The 14,202-nt window shown below is 54.6% G+C and overlaps 1 protein-coding gene and 1 long non-coding RNA gene across 2 annotated transcripts in view; one reads left to right on the plus strand and one right to left on the minus strand.

Annotated features, from left to right (window-relative positions):
* Positions 1–1,001, minus strand: part of LOC128101912 (uncharacterized) — a 45,011-nt gene extending 44,010 nt beyond the window's left edge. The window contains exons 1-2 of the long non-coding RNA XR_008215227.1: positions 752–1,001; positions 105–154 (exon numbers count right to left, since the gene is read on the minus strand). This is a non-coding gene — a long non-coding RNA (uncharacterized LOC128101912). The remainder of the gene's footprint in view (positions 1–104; positions 155–751) is intronic.
* A 12,112-nt stretch (positions 1,002–13,113) lies between these two features.
* Positions 13,114–14,202, plus strand: part of Notch1 (notch receptor 1) — a 47,111-nt gene continuing 46,022 nt past the window's right edge. Inside the window, exon 1 of the mRNA XM_052725075.1 lies at positions 13,114–13,424. Coding sequence (XP_052581035.1) covers positions 13,364–13,424 — 61 coding nt within the window. The 5' untranslated portion in view covers positions 13,114–13,363. The remainder of the gene's footprint in view (positions 13,425–14,202) is intronic.

The following is a 14,202-nucleotide window of genomic DNA, read 5'->3' on the forward strand; positions in this document are numbered from 1 at the left end:
GGAAGCTAGGGTTAATCACCATTAGCCACGAAAATACCCTGGCCATGACAGCACCAACCCAACTCAGGCCTATAATGTGGGGCCAGAGTGGGCACTGAACCTACCTCTGGGACTGGCTGTTTGAGATGAAGGATCCATCCTCTGCCCACCTTGGCTAGGAGAAAGGAGATGATGGAGATGGGTGAGCTATCTTGGAGCTGCTCAAGACAGTCATCCAGCTCTGCCAGGCCCTGCTGCATCTGGCCAAGGCAGTGGTCCCTGAGTGTGGTCCCCAGGCTGGGTCGGCAGTCCCTTCAGCCAGCTGGTCTTCAGGTGTTCAGGGTCTTGGCTCTCCCCTCCCCATTCCTAACTGCCGTGGTTGTGGGGATATCGTCACACCCCTGGCAGCCCCCAACCCACCTTTGGAATCTGTACCTGCCTCTATTCTCAGGAACTGACTCTCAGGCTTGTGCCTAGACATTTGGATGCCACATTTCTCATCTAATATGCAGGGGGCCAGTAGACACAGACAATGAGGGCTGGAGGACTGGAGGGTATGGTGGGAGCGGTTCAGGATGTCCCCCACCCCCACCCCAGCTGCCTCCTCCCCTCTGAAACACATCTGGCTCTGCATCCCCCCAGAAGCCGGGGCAAGTCCTAGCTAGGGATGTCTCTACCCAAGGGATGGGGATTGGCTGGTCCAGGTGGTACGACCCTGCCCTCTGCCCTGCCGCCCACTCACCCCAGCCCACTCAGTGACCCAGAGACAGACCCGGAATCCAGCCAGAGCAGAACGCTGCAGCTTCCCACCCGAATAGCTGGTGGGTGGTGGCCTCCCTCCTGTGCGTTCAGGCACAAGCTGGAATGCAGACTCCATTGCTCTCCTTGGCTGGAGCTACACACACAGCTCAGCTTTCTGCCTGCCTCCGTCCTGCCTCTTCCCATCCAAGTCCATCACTGTGAGCATTTCCCACGCCGTCGGACTTTCCGTGGTTCCGCAGGCGTCACTGGTTACTGTCAGCAGCCCACTGCTTAGTTAGATGGCGCCGCCCCGCTCCACACATTTGGTCCCTTTCCAGGTCTGGGGTTATAAATAACACCTCCAGGGGTCCCTGCAGTGGCCAGCTTTCTGGCTCCCACGATGCTTCCTCAGGAGGAACTCCCAGAAGTAGAACCCACAGGTCATGGTGCCTGGGCCTCTAATGCCTCTCACTACCCACGATTGCTGGAGTGAATCTGGGAACCAGCTGGGTGAAAAGAGAAAACTGCCAGGCCCTTACTGCGGCAGGGACTCAACTGCTTGGGATTGACAGTCTCCTTGGGCCTTATACTGCTCAGCTTGCACAATTCTAGGGAGTTCTCACGCTATCAGACCCACATGACAAGCTCATATTTTTGGTGGACGATTTGGGTCTTCAGGATCTGCTTAAAATATCCCAGGGCTTTTTGTTTGTTTAGTGGTGCTGCTGGAGATGTAACTCAGGGCCTTGGTCATACTAGGCGAATGCTTTACCCCTGGGCCCCAACCCTGGCCCTCCTGGAGCTTTTTCATCCATAGCAAGCTCCAACCAGAGACAGACAGACATCTACCAGCAACCTCAGGGTGACCTTGGCTGCCTTCCACTACAGGGCCTCAGTTTCCCCACACAGCTTTAGTGGGGGGGGGGGGTCTAGAGCAGGCTTGACCAGAGTCCTAGCATATGCTGAAGGAATCCTGTAGCTGAAACTACTTGGAGTGGAGGCGTGTACTGAGAGGTCAGGCCCCAGAGCTTCAGGGAGCTAGCCAGAAACCCTGGCTTTGTCTGTGATGTTGAGCCGACTCTGCTGTGCAACCCAGGCTGTGGGCTTCTGAGACTACACATGGGCAGAGCTGTTGTGCTGGCCTGATGGCTGACACAGCCAGGTGGTGGACACAGCACAGGGAAGTCACTGTTTCCTGTGGACTTCACAAGCTCTGTGATGCCTCTGGCCTGCTCCTTCCTTTCTCTCAGGACCTCCGGCCTCTATGGGTTTTCCTGTTTACTGTGTCTCAGAGGCCAGTCTGGATCTGGATGGTCGGGGCTGGTTGTCAGAGTCCATTGTCATCTCACTCCCAGGTCACAGGGCTGTCGGGCAGTGGGGCTGGCAGAGGTAGGCTCATCTCACATCTGACTCTACCCTGGACCCTGGCTTAGTGGCTCAGTCCTCTTCAGCAACCCAGCCCAGCTTGGCTGGCCCTCTCATAGGAAGCCTTCCCCAAGCTTGAGGGAGCAAAGGAGCAGTCTGCTGTGGGCACTATCCACCCAAGCCTACCTTTCTAGCTACCTATGCAGGCCTCTAAGCAGTGTGACTCCCGGGCTGATGCTCAGAGCCAGGACCTTGAGCAGGGCCAAGTCAGGGGACTGTGAGTTCCCCAAACTGACACACACCTCCAACTGTCAGCTCGGTTGCAGATGTTAGGGAAGTAGAGGATAGGAGGGGTAGGGGGTTGTCTACTATCCCAAGACCACTCAATAGCGAACTGCAGGTGAGCAGGTGTGGGGGGGAGGCCACCCAGAGGTCAGGATTCAGAGTCTATCAGGAAAAGGGTCCAGCGAACTAGGAAGGACAAACTGTGAAGTGCCTGCCTTACTCTTAATCACCAGATGTTCAGCTCAAAGTCAGGCAATGTTTTCCCAAGCAGACGTGGTCAGATAACATGGCTGAAACAATCTAAACTTTTTTTTTTAATTTTTACTTTTAGACAGGGTCTCATATATCTCAGGCTGATTTTGAACTGACTATGTAGCTAAGGATGACCTTGATTTTGGAATCCTCTTGCCTCCACTTCCCAAGAGCTGGAAGTACAGGTGTGTGCTACCACAGTCAGTTTATCGTTTATGCAGTGCGAGGGATGGAGACCTTCGGGCTTCCTAGGCAAGCACTCTACCCTCTATCCATTGAGGCCCAGCCCCAGCCTATACTTTTAAACACATTGTCTTTTTTTGTTTGTTTGTTTGTTTTGTTTTGTTTTTCAAGACAGAGTTTCTCTGTATAGCCCTGGCTGTCCGGAAACTCACTCTGTAGACCAGGCTGACCTCTAAGTCAGAGATCCATCTGCTTCTGCCTCCAAGTGCTGGGACTAAATATGGGCTCCACCATGTCTGGCAAACACACACATTTTGATTTATATCTTTGGCCCACCCATGGGAGAGTGCAGGAGAAAGAAAGTATGTACTGTTTCCAGGGGCACTTAGTGAGTGTCCACAAAGTCTGGCTCCTGGGAGAACAGGCCTGGGACCCAGGCTTCTCCTGTCAGTGAGGTGGGGGACAGTCTCCAACACTCCCTTTTCCACTCAGGTTTGCCCTTCCTAACTGAGCCTGGCATCCTGGGAAAAGTCTTCCTTACTACAGCCAAAGAAACAAGACACTCCTGAAAACTGTGACCTCCTTCCTGAGATGAACAAAGAAAAGGACAAAGGGATGGAGGTTAGGGACCCAAAGGACTCCTCAGGGCTGACTTGCTGTGTACCCTAGGCAGTTGCAGAAGCAGGGCATCCTGGTACTCACTGTTTTTAGGATAAGATGATGCTATAGATCCTGATTCTTATACCCAGTATGGTGAACCCCAGGTCACACTCATTCATAGCTGGTCACTGTCCACATCTGGATGAGGTTTCATTGCCTGTCTCCCTGCCTCAATCCAAGCAATCCAACTGGGTTTCCCTGTGTCCATACTCTGCTCACCTCCTGCCTTGACTGTCACAGTACCCTGAGACCTTTCCTCTGCTCTTGTCTCTTAACTGCTGCTGTCTAAACGTTCAGGGTCTCAGCTAAGCAGGGACAGGTGGTAGAGAGTCACCCCAGGGCAGGCTCTCCCCACGCCCCAGAGGAAGCTTTCTTCTTCTAAGAGCAAACAAAACCTGCAGTCTGGCTGTGGGGCCCCCAGCACCTCTGACCCCATGGTAAGGCCCCGAGTCCTCCCAAGCGCCTGGGTGTGCGGAAACACCTGTTGGCCCTAGGACTCTGGCAGCAGGCACAGCTCAGCTTGTGGGAGAGCACTGGGCGGCCGTTTCCCTAAGGAGCCACCAACCACAGCTACAGCTACAGCTGGTTGGATTGAGGAAGTGGGCAATGGACGGGTGGGTAAATGTCCTCAACTGGAGAGGGGGGGTGTCACTTAGCCAGGTGAGAAGGGGGCTCATGGTCCTGAGGCAGCCATTATGGCAGGCCCCAGACTGGCCTCAATACCCTAGCAAGGAAGGGATGGACACAGTGTCACTGTGACAGACTTTGTCCCAAGGCCCTTCCCACATACCCTGACTGAGCAATGACTCTGGAAAACAGGCTCTGTACTCGTCCTGGTCCTCACGCTGGCCAGCCTGGCCCGTTCCTGGACATAGTCTGAACACAGGTGCAGAGAAGGGGAACACTGTAGGTCCCCATCTCAGCTGTCCACTGAAAATACTGACCACAGATGTATCAGGACAGCAAGTACACAGAGTACAGTTATCCCACTTACCCCTCGGTGTCAAAAGCAGATCCATTTCACAATGGGGAGCCTGGAGCACAAAGCAGGACCACCATCAGCTTGCTAGACCCCATGCTGAGGGCCTGTGTCCCAGGACTTGCTTCTAAGCTTGAGAGCCAGTTAGCTCCCAAACTCCTGAATAGGCTTGTGGAGGCTTCTGGGGAGAACTCAGACTGAATCCCTCTGCCTCTGCTTCCTGAGTGCTGGATTTATGAGTGTGAGCAACCGTGTGTGTGTGTGTGTGTGTGTGTGTGTGTGTGTGTGTAACCAGTAAGCACAAACTTGTTTCCCCTGCCTAAACTGACTTTCTCACAGAGGAGAGGTAGAGATAGAGGCCTAGAGGGTAGGCCTGGCCCTACCTTCTCTGGTTTAGTGCCCACCTTTAAAGCCACCTCGGGAGGTTTGTGCCCAAACCAGTCCTGCCTGGCTATCTCATTTCCTTGGGTGAGGATGGTCAGACCAACACAGCAGCCAAAGACACACAAAGTCTGCCCCTTAGTGTCTCTGTGTCTTCAGAAAGCCATGGCACCCAGGACCCAAGTGCTCTTGTCTTTGGAAACCCAGGTCTTGGAGCATGCTGCCCTGCTGGGTGATTTATAGACACTAAGACATCTCATTATGCTGTTTCACCTGGGTACCTGGCAGGTCCCGTTCCCTTCCATTGACCCCACACTCCTGCCGGCCTTGGACAAAGCTGTGACATTCAAGAGCCACCAGTGTCAGCATGAAAATACATCACCTTGTGTCTGTTTCCAGGACAGCATATTACCAGGACCGTGGTGGCCTAAAACCATGGAAATGTATGACTTCTCAATTCTGGAGACTACAACATTATTCATTCATTCACTCATTCCTTCACTGAGACGGGGTTCCTTATATCTGGGGCTGGTCTCCATTTCCCAATAAAATCAAGGATGAGAGTCAACTATTGATCCTCTTGACTCCATCCCAAGCACTCGGATTATGGATGGGCCAATAGCCTTAATGGAGGTATGGCAGAGCCTCACTCCCTACAGGGTGCTCCCTGCAGGTTCTGGTGCATGTCTCCCTTCAAGTCCTCCTTACCCATCTCCACGAAGCCTTCTCTTCCTCTTCTCGAAAGCTGCCAGCCTTAGCAGAGGACCACTCTGATGTATAAGGACCTTATTTTAATCAATTACATCTACAAAGACTCTTCTTCCAAATAAAGCTACACAGATTCCAGGGGAACCTATTAACCTATCTTTGAGGGACACACTTCAACTCATAACATCCCATAAGTTAGGACAATGGACAATGCAGGAACTGGGTTCGGGTGGGAAGAACCAAAGCAGAGCTAGGGAGAGTGACTTTGTGGGGTCATAACTGTAGGGCCCAGCCTGGCCTGACTCAAGTCCCCTCAAGGACTCATTGCTTTCAGTCCCTTCAAACTTGGAGGTCCATCCCATAGATGTGCAGATGAGGTCCAGGACAGCAGAGAACTGCATGCATCCCTTGTCCTCACCTTCTAGGTTCTCCATTCAGACATCACCTTTTTTTATGGCCTCGTACCCTAAATGGCACCTGGTACTCCACCTCTCCCACCCTCATTTTGATCCCCAAACCCTCTCGGTCCCTTTTACCTTAGAGATACCTGCTTCCTGTCTTCCTTCCTCCTTCCAGGAGCTCCACCAAGAAGAGTCTCTGTCTTGGTCACAAACACTCAGAACCCAGCTCATCAGGAAGAGGTTCAAAAAACAGACTCTGAACCCACAGAATACTATCATACTCTAAGGCCCTGTCCCTGCTCCCAACCTCCCCCCATCTGGATCTTATTAAAACCCAAGATGCGCTGTCTGACTTTTTCTCTGTGTCTTTCAGATCTCAAGCCTTTTGACAACAGTTCTATGCTGGGGCTTTTCCTCGACGCAGTCTCTAAGAGGCCTCTTGGCCCAGGCATCAGGTCTTCAAACACTGACCTGGGAAGACAACTGTAGTTTGGTGAGGGACTCAAATACACTGACCAACCAATGGATGGATGGAGTGGCGCAGAGAAAGCGTCTATGGCCTGCCCGTAGCTGCCTGCGGCTCCCAAACTTTGTTCAGGTTCCCTGGGCTCTGTGGTCCCCCAGAGCACTACAAAACTCGACAAGCTCTCTCTCTCTCTCTCTCTCTCTCTCTCTCTCTCTCTCTCTCTCTCTCTCTCTCTCTCAGTCCTCCCCCAACCCCCACAAGTTCTTGCAGCTTCCCAGGCTCCCAGGCTCTGGAGGTGGCGCGTAGGGGGGTCTCAGTACAGACGGCATCTGCTTTGCCTCACTGTTCTCTGGAAGGGGCTCTATGACTTGCTTTTCTAAGTTTGTAGCAGATGTTGCCATGACTGAACTCAGGACCCCCAGCTTTGAGGAGAGGAGGGAGTGTGAGTTCTGAGGACAAGAGGATTGGATCAGGTCAGACTCTTTGTAGCAGTCCACCTTTCCCATTGTCCCCAAGTGTCACACTTTAGCTTAGAGGGGCTTACCAGCCTGCTCAATGTCATCAAGGATTGACTCAAGGAAACCTCCCCCCAAAACATACACACACACTGGCCTTCACTAGAAAGGTCCTGGGCTGCCACCCCCTCCCGCCCCCACATTCAGTTGATAGGAAGCAGCATTCTTTTCATGGGTGAGAACAGAAGAGTGGAAAGACCAATAAATTCTAAGAGGCCCCTGAGACTGCCATTCTGCAGGCAGCTCACAGAAGTGCTGTCAGCACCCAGCCTGGCACAACGGGGGCCTGGCACGTGCTCGCCAGCCTTGAGTCCTGGCCCCACATGTATAGCCCTGGTATCCTGGTTCCCAGGGTTTTCATGTCCCCTGGATGGGCTAAGAAGCTCTGCCTTGCCTGTCACTGGGATCCCCTGGGGATATGAGTCCTACTGCAGTCCGTTGGCTCTGCCCCCTCCACCCCTGGTGACAGTTCTTCTGATTTATGTGTGGCAAAGACCTCAGTGCCTCAGAGTTGAGTACCAGGAGATGCTGAGAAATCTCTCTGTCCAACTCCAGGCCACAAGGAGTGGTCTGTCTCTGCTGCTTTTCATTATTCCAAGCGACGACGTTCACTGGTGAGATGTTCCTTGTGATAAGCAGCTTAAGATCTTGAAGCCCCTTCCCGGGTCCTATCCCAGAAGCACCAAGCATGCTTGCACATTTGACTGGCATTGCCACAGAGGTGCCTGTTTTTATTTAAATGGCCCTGAGCAAGACTGACTAAACTAACATTCCCACGCCAACCCTCGGCAGTGCCTCTGGTTTTGGGTAATTTTTTTCCCCCTTAGCTGTCAAGGCAAAAATATAGAAGAATTCTGGTATTACTTAAGGATTGTTGGATTTTTTTTTTTTTTTTTTACCCCTTCTCTCTAGAGACCCAAAAATAGCTCACAGATGTGCGGTACCTGCTATTGTTCAAGCTCTTGTTACTTTACCACCAGAACTCCCAGCTCTCCCTGTAACCCAAACCCTGATTTCCAGGTCCATTTTCTGTTAAAAAGGGGGCTGTGGGGGAAGCAAGCCTGGAGGACGGAAGCTCTAAACATGTCTAAATGTGTCTGGAGCAAATTCCAGGAAACCCAGGCCAGTGAGAAGCCAATTCGTGTGTGGGAGGGGGTCTCTAGGATTGTGGCCAGGGCAAGAGTGGGCAGTGAATGGGTGCAGGGCCTCAGAGATTTCGGCTGGGGCAGGAGACTTGAGAGGGAAGCCCACCCAGTCCCAGGAAAACTACAGTGAACTTTTCTTTTCTTTTCTTTCTTTCTTTCTTTCTTTCTTTCTTTCTTTCTTTCTTTTCTTTTCTTTTTTCTTTCTTTTTTGAAAAGGCAATTTCCCAGCTATTTTTATCACCAAAAAGGAAGAGAGGAGACAAGAGGGAAGAAGAAAAGAAGAGTAAAAAAAAAAAAGAAGGAAAGAAGAGCGAGAAGGGAGGAAGGAGTCAGCTCTTCCAGTGACTCAGTCCCCTGGGCTGGTGAAGGCTGAGCTGGTACTGAGCCCAAAGGGTGGAGCTTCACAGTTTCGTCCCCTGGGGCCTTTTCTTTTTGGAGAAAGTTCTGAGCTCCAGTGGGCAGGGGGCCAGGCAGGGTGGAGGCTCCCCTCCCCCCAGCGCTGCAGGGGTTCTTGGGCCCCAGGATCCTGGGACTCTGAGGATGTGTGGGCAGACCCTGAGGCCTGGCCAGGCTCCACAACCCTACACAGCATAAGCAGGATAGTATGGTGACAGCTTCCTGTGGGCCCGGCCCCTGCCCAGAGGTACAGTTTCTGGGTTCAGCTTCCCAATTCTGCTTGGATTCCTCCTCCATTAAGCTCCCCTGAGTTGAGCAAGGCTGTTCAACTTCTCAGTGTACCCTCACCCACATGACGCCACAGCCAGGCACTGTTTCCCTGGGGCTCTCAGGAAGTAACAGAAGTGATTACTGACCAGCAAAGGACCCCATCCTAGGCTGTGTGAACAGCTGAGGGGACCTCAGAGCCTGAATAAACTTCAGTGAAGCACTCCTCACAATATGCGCCCCCCTCACACTCTACCCTCCCCACACACACCCCACTAAATTTCCCATAAGCTGTTTGAATAGTTTGGGAATTCCTGGGGACAGGCAGATGGCCTCCCTCAGAGGATAGAGGATGGGTCATCAGGCCCGAGGCTATCTCTGGGAGGACAATAGCAAACCTGCCTGGTACGCCAGGCCTACAGCCTGAGTGCACTTCATGTGGGCCTTGGCAGCTCACCTGCTTGGGAGCTAGGTACCTGTCTCAGGGACTTGCCCGGGCAGCACACTTTTGGGTCTCCCCACAGTAGGAGAGCAGCAGGGCCTGCCTCTGGGATGCTTTTCCTCCTTCTTAGGCTTCTAGGGCAGCAGGAAGCCCTGGGCAGGATCCCAGCTACACACAGGAGCCATTGACCTTGTAGATGGGCCCAGGGAGATACTGGTCTCTTGCCGAAGGGCTGGTCAGTACATCAGTGGTTCTTCAGGATGCCAGATGCAGCAAAAACTCTTGAATCTTCCCTGCTGAGCTCTGTACACTCCCTTCAGCCTCCCTTAGTTATGGGTCAATGGGAAGCCTTCCTGAGCATTTGGTTCTGGGACCCAGCAGGACCAGTCTCTTCCTCAGAGACCCAAGCAGACAAGGTAACACTAAGGCTTAGTTGACAAAGGTTTAGGGAAGGAGGCCCAGCACTGGGAGGGCATCTTACAAGACAGGGGGCCTGGAGTGTGCTTTCGCATTGGCACAGCTGGGTTAACCAACACCAGCCCCTGCCTGCCTGTCTGCAACCACAGCTCAGGCCACTGAAATCACATATGGAGAGATGTTCAAACTTCTGGAAAATGTTCAAAGCAGTGTTTAAGTGCAAAAGGTAGACAGGAATCTACAGATCACTTGGTAGTGGGGAAACTGAGGCCCAGAGGCCTGAGAGGCTCACAGTGAGCCAATCAGTTAGTAGCTTTGATTCAGAATCCAGGGATCCAGCTCAGAGGCCAATAGATTCACCAGGGCCAGAGCCTGACTGTGATGGATACAGAAGTCAGCAAGAAGCACCCTCTAGGCTGGGCACTCTTGGATCTCTAAGCCCAAGTGTTGTAAACAGTTGGATTCCAAGGATGGTGATCTAGAATGTTCTCATAGCTACCTGTTCTGCTGGCACTCCACTCGGGACAGGACACTCACCACCACAGACCACCTCCGCACTCAGCCCTTCCTTCCCCCTCCTCCAGGCTGTCTCCTTTATCACTCCAACCAGGCGACACCATGAAGACATACATTGTACCCTGAGCTGGCTTGACCTGGAGTGATTCTCCTAGGGACATCTCTGAGCCTCTCCTGAGAACTGGAGCCTCTCATTCTACCTGCACCCACACTACCGGGTCTTGCAGGGTACAAGTGCCAAGGTGAGACCCTGCAGGAGGGAAAGGCACCTGAAACCCAGTGCTCCTGGGGACTCTGCTGCCCATCATACCTTCATGCAGACCTGGTCTCTCCAAGACAACCAGGCCATGGTGGTCTGTATTCATGAAGCAGGTAGTTACAGTGTTCCAGGTCTGTATACCACACAGCACCTGAAGCTGAGTATACAGCAGGTGCTCCATAAAGGCCCGTGTGTTGACCAGCTGTGCTTCAAAAGGGTCTGGCATGGGAACCCTTCTGGTTTACTTACAGGAGCACTGCTCTTAAGACATGCTGGTGGGGCGGGCAGTGGTGGCACACGCCTTTAATCCCAGCACTTGGGAGGCAGAGCCAGATGGATCTCTGTGAGTTCGAGGCCAGCCAGGTCTCCAGAGTGAGATCCAGGACAGGCACCAAAGCTACAGAGAGAAACCCTGTTTCAGGGGAAAAAAAAAAAGACGTGCTGGCGGTCTTCAGGATGCCCTGCAGTCCTGACAATGCTCCTGCAGGCATCTGGAGGAATGAAGGAGGGGGACTGACCCAATGCACACTCAGTGGCTCTCTGGACCAATAGTCTGAGGTGGGTCCCAAGAGAAGAGGTGACTGCTAGCCACTCTGCCTCTCCACTCCTCACTCCAGGCTCTGAAGCCTTACCTGACTGGGAAACTTATCCTGGCTCCTATTATATAAGCTGAGATAGGGAGCTAAAAGTGACTTCCCACTGGGGTGGCCTTGCTAGGGACCCTCTTCCTCATTTTCACTGGGTTTCTGGAAGGTCTCTCTCCTGGCTGCCCAGGCTTTGGTTTTCTTACTCTCTAAGCCCATTTCCTGGTAGACAGGGAAGAGGAGGCCCCGGCTCCCTCCAGCCTACTGTGTGCAACAGCTTCACACCCACTTGCCAAGAGCTCAGCCCCAGCCCCGCCCCCACCCAGGCCTTTTCTCCTGCCCAGCTGTCTGAGCGTTCTGTAGCTAAGGATATGCATCTCTCCTGCCTGTGTGCTGGGCCTCCATCTATAAAGAGAGTCAATGAGTGCCTGGTGTCAGTTGGTCTGATGTGCAGCCATAACTCATTGCTGGACAAAGACACAGGGAAGAGACACAGGCTCGCATGGGCAGAGAGGATGACAGGTAGGGAGATGCGGTGGACCGCTCCCCAGACCCCAGAGGGCTGAGGCTTTCTTTGTATCCAAGCCAGGCTGGGTGGCCCAGGCTGGCAAGGCTGGGATCTAGTTGCCACACACCTCAGCAGCCGGAGGCCTTCAGGGCCCATCTCGGAAGAGGCACTTGCAGAGTCTTGAGTCTGTGAACTCTGCACAGCTAGCCAGCCCTTCCTTCTATGGAAACTGCTCTCTGGGGCCGCAGATCTGTTATATAAATATTTCTGCAGCACTGGGCGCCTTTTCTCCTGGGTACTGACCCCATGCTGCAACCCCCCAGGTTTGAGGCCAACTTCTGAGAGGAGCAGGGGAGGGGGCTAGACAAGCTGTCTGCACTGGCCCTTTAGAGTGCCCTCTAGAAACAGGTGTGTCAAGGGCTGCAGGAGAAATGAGTCCACCTCTGTCTCCCCCGGCAAGAGCTGCCTTCCAAATTCTGGATTCCCAAATTCCTTAGGCTTTCCTGTCTCAGGAATTCTCCTACCAGGTTCCAGTCAGTATTTAAGGCCCTTTCAGCCATTCCTCTGCTCTGGGTGCCTCCTAGGACAATATAAGCTGGGGCTATATCCTGTGTTGCACTCGCCATCCTGTTTCGGGATGGGGTGGGTGTTGTCCATTCCAGATTCCATTGAACTTGGATTGCACAGGGACAAGGAAGGCATCTTGGACGCCCAGAGCTAACCAGCTTGGCACAGAATGTCCAAGTCTAGCACCGAGGTGGAGAGATAACTGGTCAAAGAAAACCACCTAAGAGAGGCTGCGCGGGTGCCAGCAGACATTGTACTGGGATTCTGCACTTTCCCGGGTCACCTTATCTGGGCAGGGCCAGGAACCAGTGAGAAGAGTGACCGCGGACCGTCTAGCCGCGGGTTCCTTCTGGGGAGCTAGAGCACAATTTGTTCAGCAAGGCACTGGCCCTTTGGGGAGTTCCCTTGGGGAGCCCCGAGCTCCTTTCTGTAGAGACTGCGGGCACGAAGCCACTATCCTTTAAGGTCAAGCGTTCCGGAAGTCATGGCTAGGGGTGCCTGGTCTCAATCATCCAGATGCCTAAGACCGAGACCAACGGCTCCCAGGAGTGGGGGCCCCAGGGCCAGGGACGTATCCAACGCCGTCAGGGTGCGACTTCTAAACTCCCGCTCCAGGAGTCCCCCAAACTTGGCTTCAGCTGCTCCTGCCCACGGCCCCAGATCTAGCTCTGGGATGGACTTGGTTCCAGGGGCAGCTTCGCCTTTCCGACAGGGCCTGAATCTCCTACACTATTGAAATGCAAATCATGACCAAATGTCCCTGAGGGAGGCGACACACAAAGCCTGATCCTTCCGCAGCCCCAGCTCAAACTTTTGGTCTCAGTAAACTTTCGAACAAGAAGTAGTCCCTAAGTGCCCGTTTCCTACACCCCCACGCTTCCTTGTCTTGCAAACCATAGGGTCCTGGCTCGGGACGCTCTCCCTAGCCAGAGAAGGCGCAGAACCCACCAGGGCACTGGGAGGGACAAGGCCAACTAGGGGTTTGGGGTGCTCAGAGGCCGCGGGCGGAGCGCTGTGGGATGGGGCGGGGCAGGGGCGGGCCCCTACGGGGGCGGAGCGCACTCCCGTCCTGAGCCTCACTAGTGCCTCTGCCGAGGGAGGGAGCGCAGGGGCGTGGGGCGCAGGGCACGGGCGCTGGGCGCGGGTGCGAGCGCAGTGAAGGAACGAGCCGGGGTGCCTAGTAGGGCTGGGGAGACCCTGAGAGCCCAGCGCCGCCCACCCGCCGGGAAAGAGAGGGCAGCTGTGGGTGGACGCCCGCGGGACCGCCGGTGGTGCGCGTGTACGTCCGATCCCCGCCGGCCACCGCAAGAGGCCGCCGCCCCAGCAGCGGGCAGCCGGCGAGCAGGCATGCCGCGGCTTCTGGCGCCCTTGCTCTGCCTAACTCTGCTGCCCGCGCTCGCCGCAAGAGGTAGGCGTCTGCGAGCCCGCAACTTCGCGCGCCTTTCGGAAACTTCGGCTGCGCCCTGCGCGCGCCCTGGGTGGAAGGGAGTGAGGGCACCAGCTGCCAGAGTTGGGAGCCAGAGCGGGCGGATCGGACATGGGAGCTTCCAGGCGTCCTCGCGTGTAAGGGGGAGTCCTTCTCCTCAGCCCCCCTTCCGGGTGGACTCGCTTTACCCAGAGCACCCGAAGACGTTAGAAGCTCGGTGTGGGGCGCTGGGGCTTCAGGGCCCGAGGCCCGGGAGGCTCAACCCTGGCTCGCACTTGGGCAGCCGCTCCTGGGGCTCGCCGCGGGGGCGGACAGGCTGCCTGCGCCTGCTTCTTTTCGATTTGAATCGAATCGGTTTTGGTTTCCTGTTGCTTCTTGGGACCATTATTTTCTTTCTTCTTCGCCTCTGGCCCATGCTGGGGCGGATGTTGGGGCTCTGTGTTCGCCGTGCTTAGCGCGGGGTGGGGGCGATGTGCCCTGGACTCCCAGTGCTCGGTTTTGGGATCGCTGTCCCCTAGCGGGACTCAAACTTTCGAAGAGGGGCGATGTGCAGGCGGCTTGCTGCCTAGGGTGGGGGTGGGACTGACTCACTTTGGAAGTTTAGGACTCCTGCGCCGGCAGAGACTAGAACCTGAGGTGGCGGGGGGGGGGGGGCACTTATTTCCCTGCCGTCTTCACCGAACGGGGGACTCCTGAGGAGTATCGTAGTGACCAGTTGCACCCGTCTCCCAGTAATTGGAGGGGAGAACTGCCTGCCCTT

Source organism: Peromyscus californicus, unplaced genomic scaffold (genome assembly GCF_007827085.1).
Source record: "Peromyscus californicus insignis strain IS unplaced genomic scaffold, ASM782708v3 Scaffold_7__1_contigs__length_154581171, whole genome shotgun sequence".
Taxonomy (NCBI): domain Eukaryota; kingdom Metazoa; phylum Chordata; class Mammalia; order Rodentia; family Cricetidae; genus Peromyscus; species Peromyscus californicus.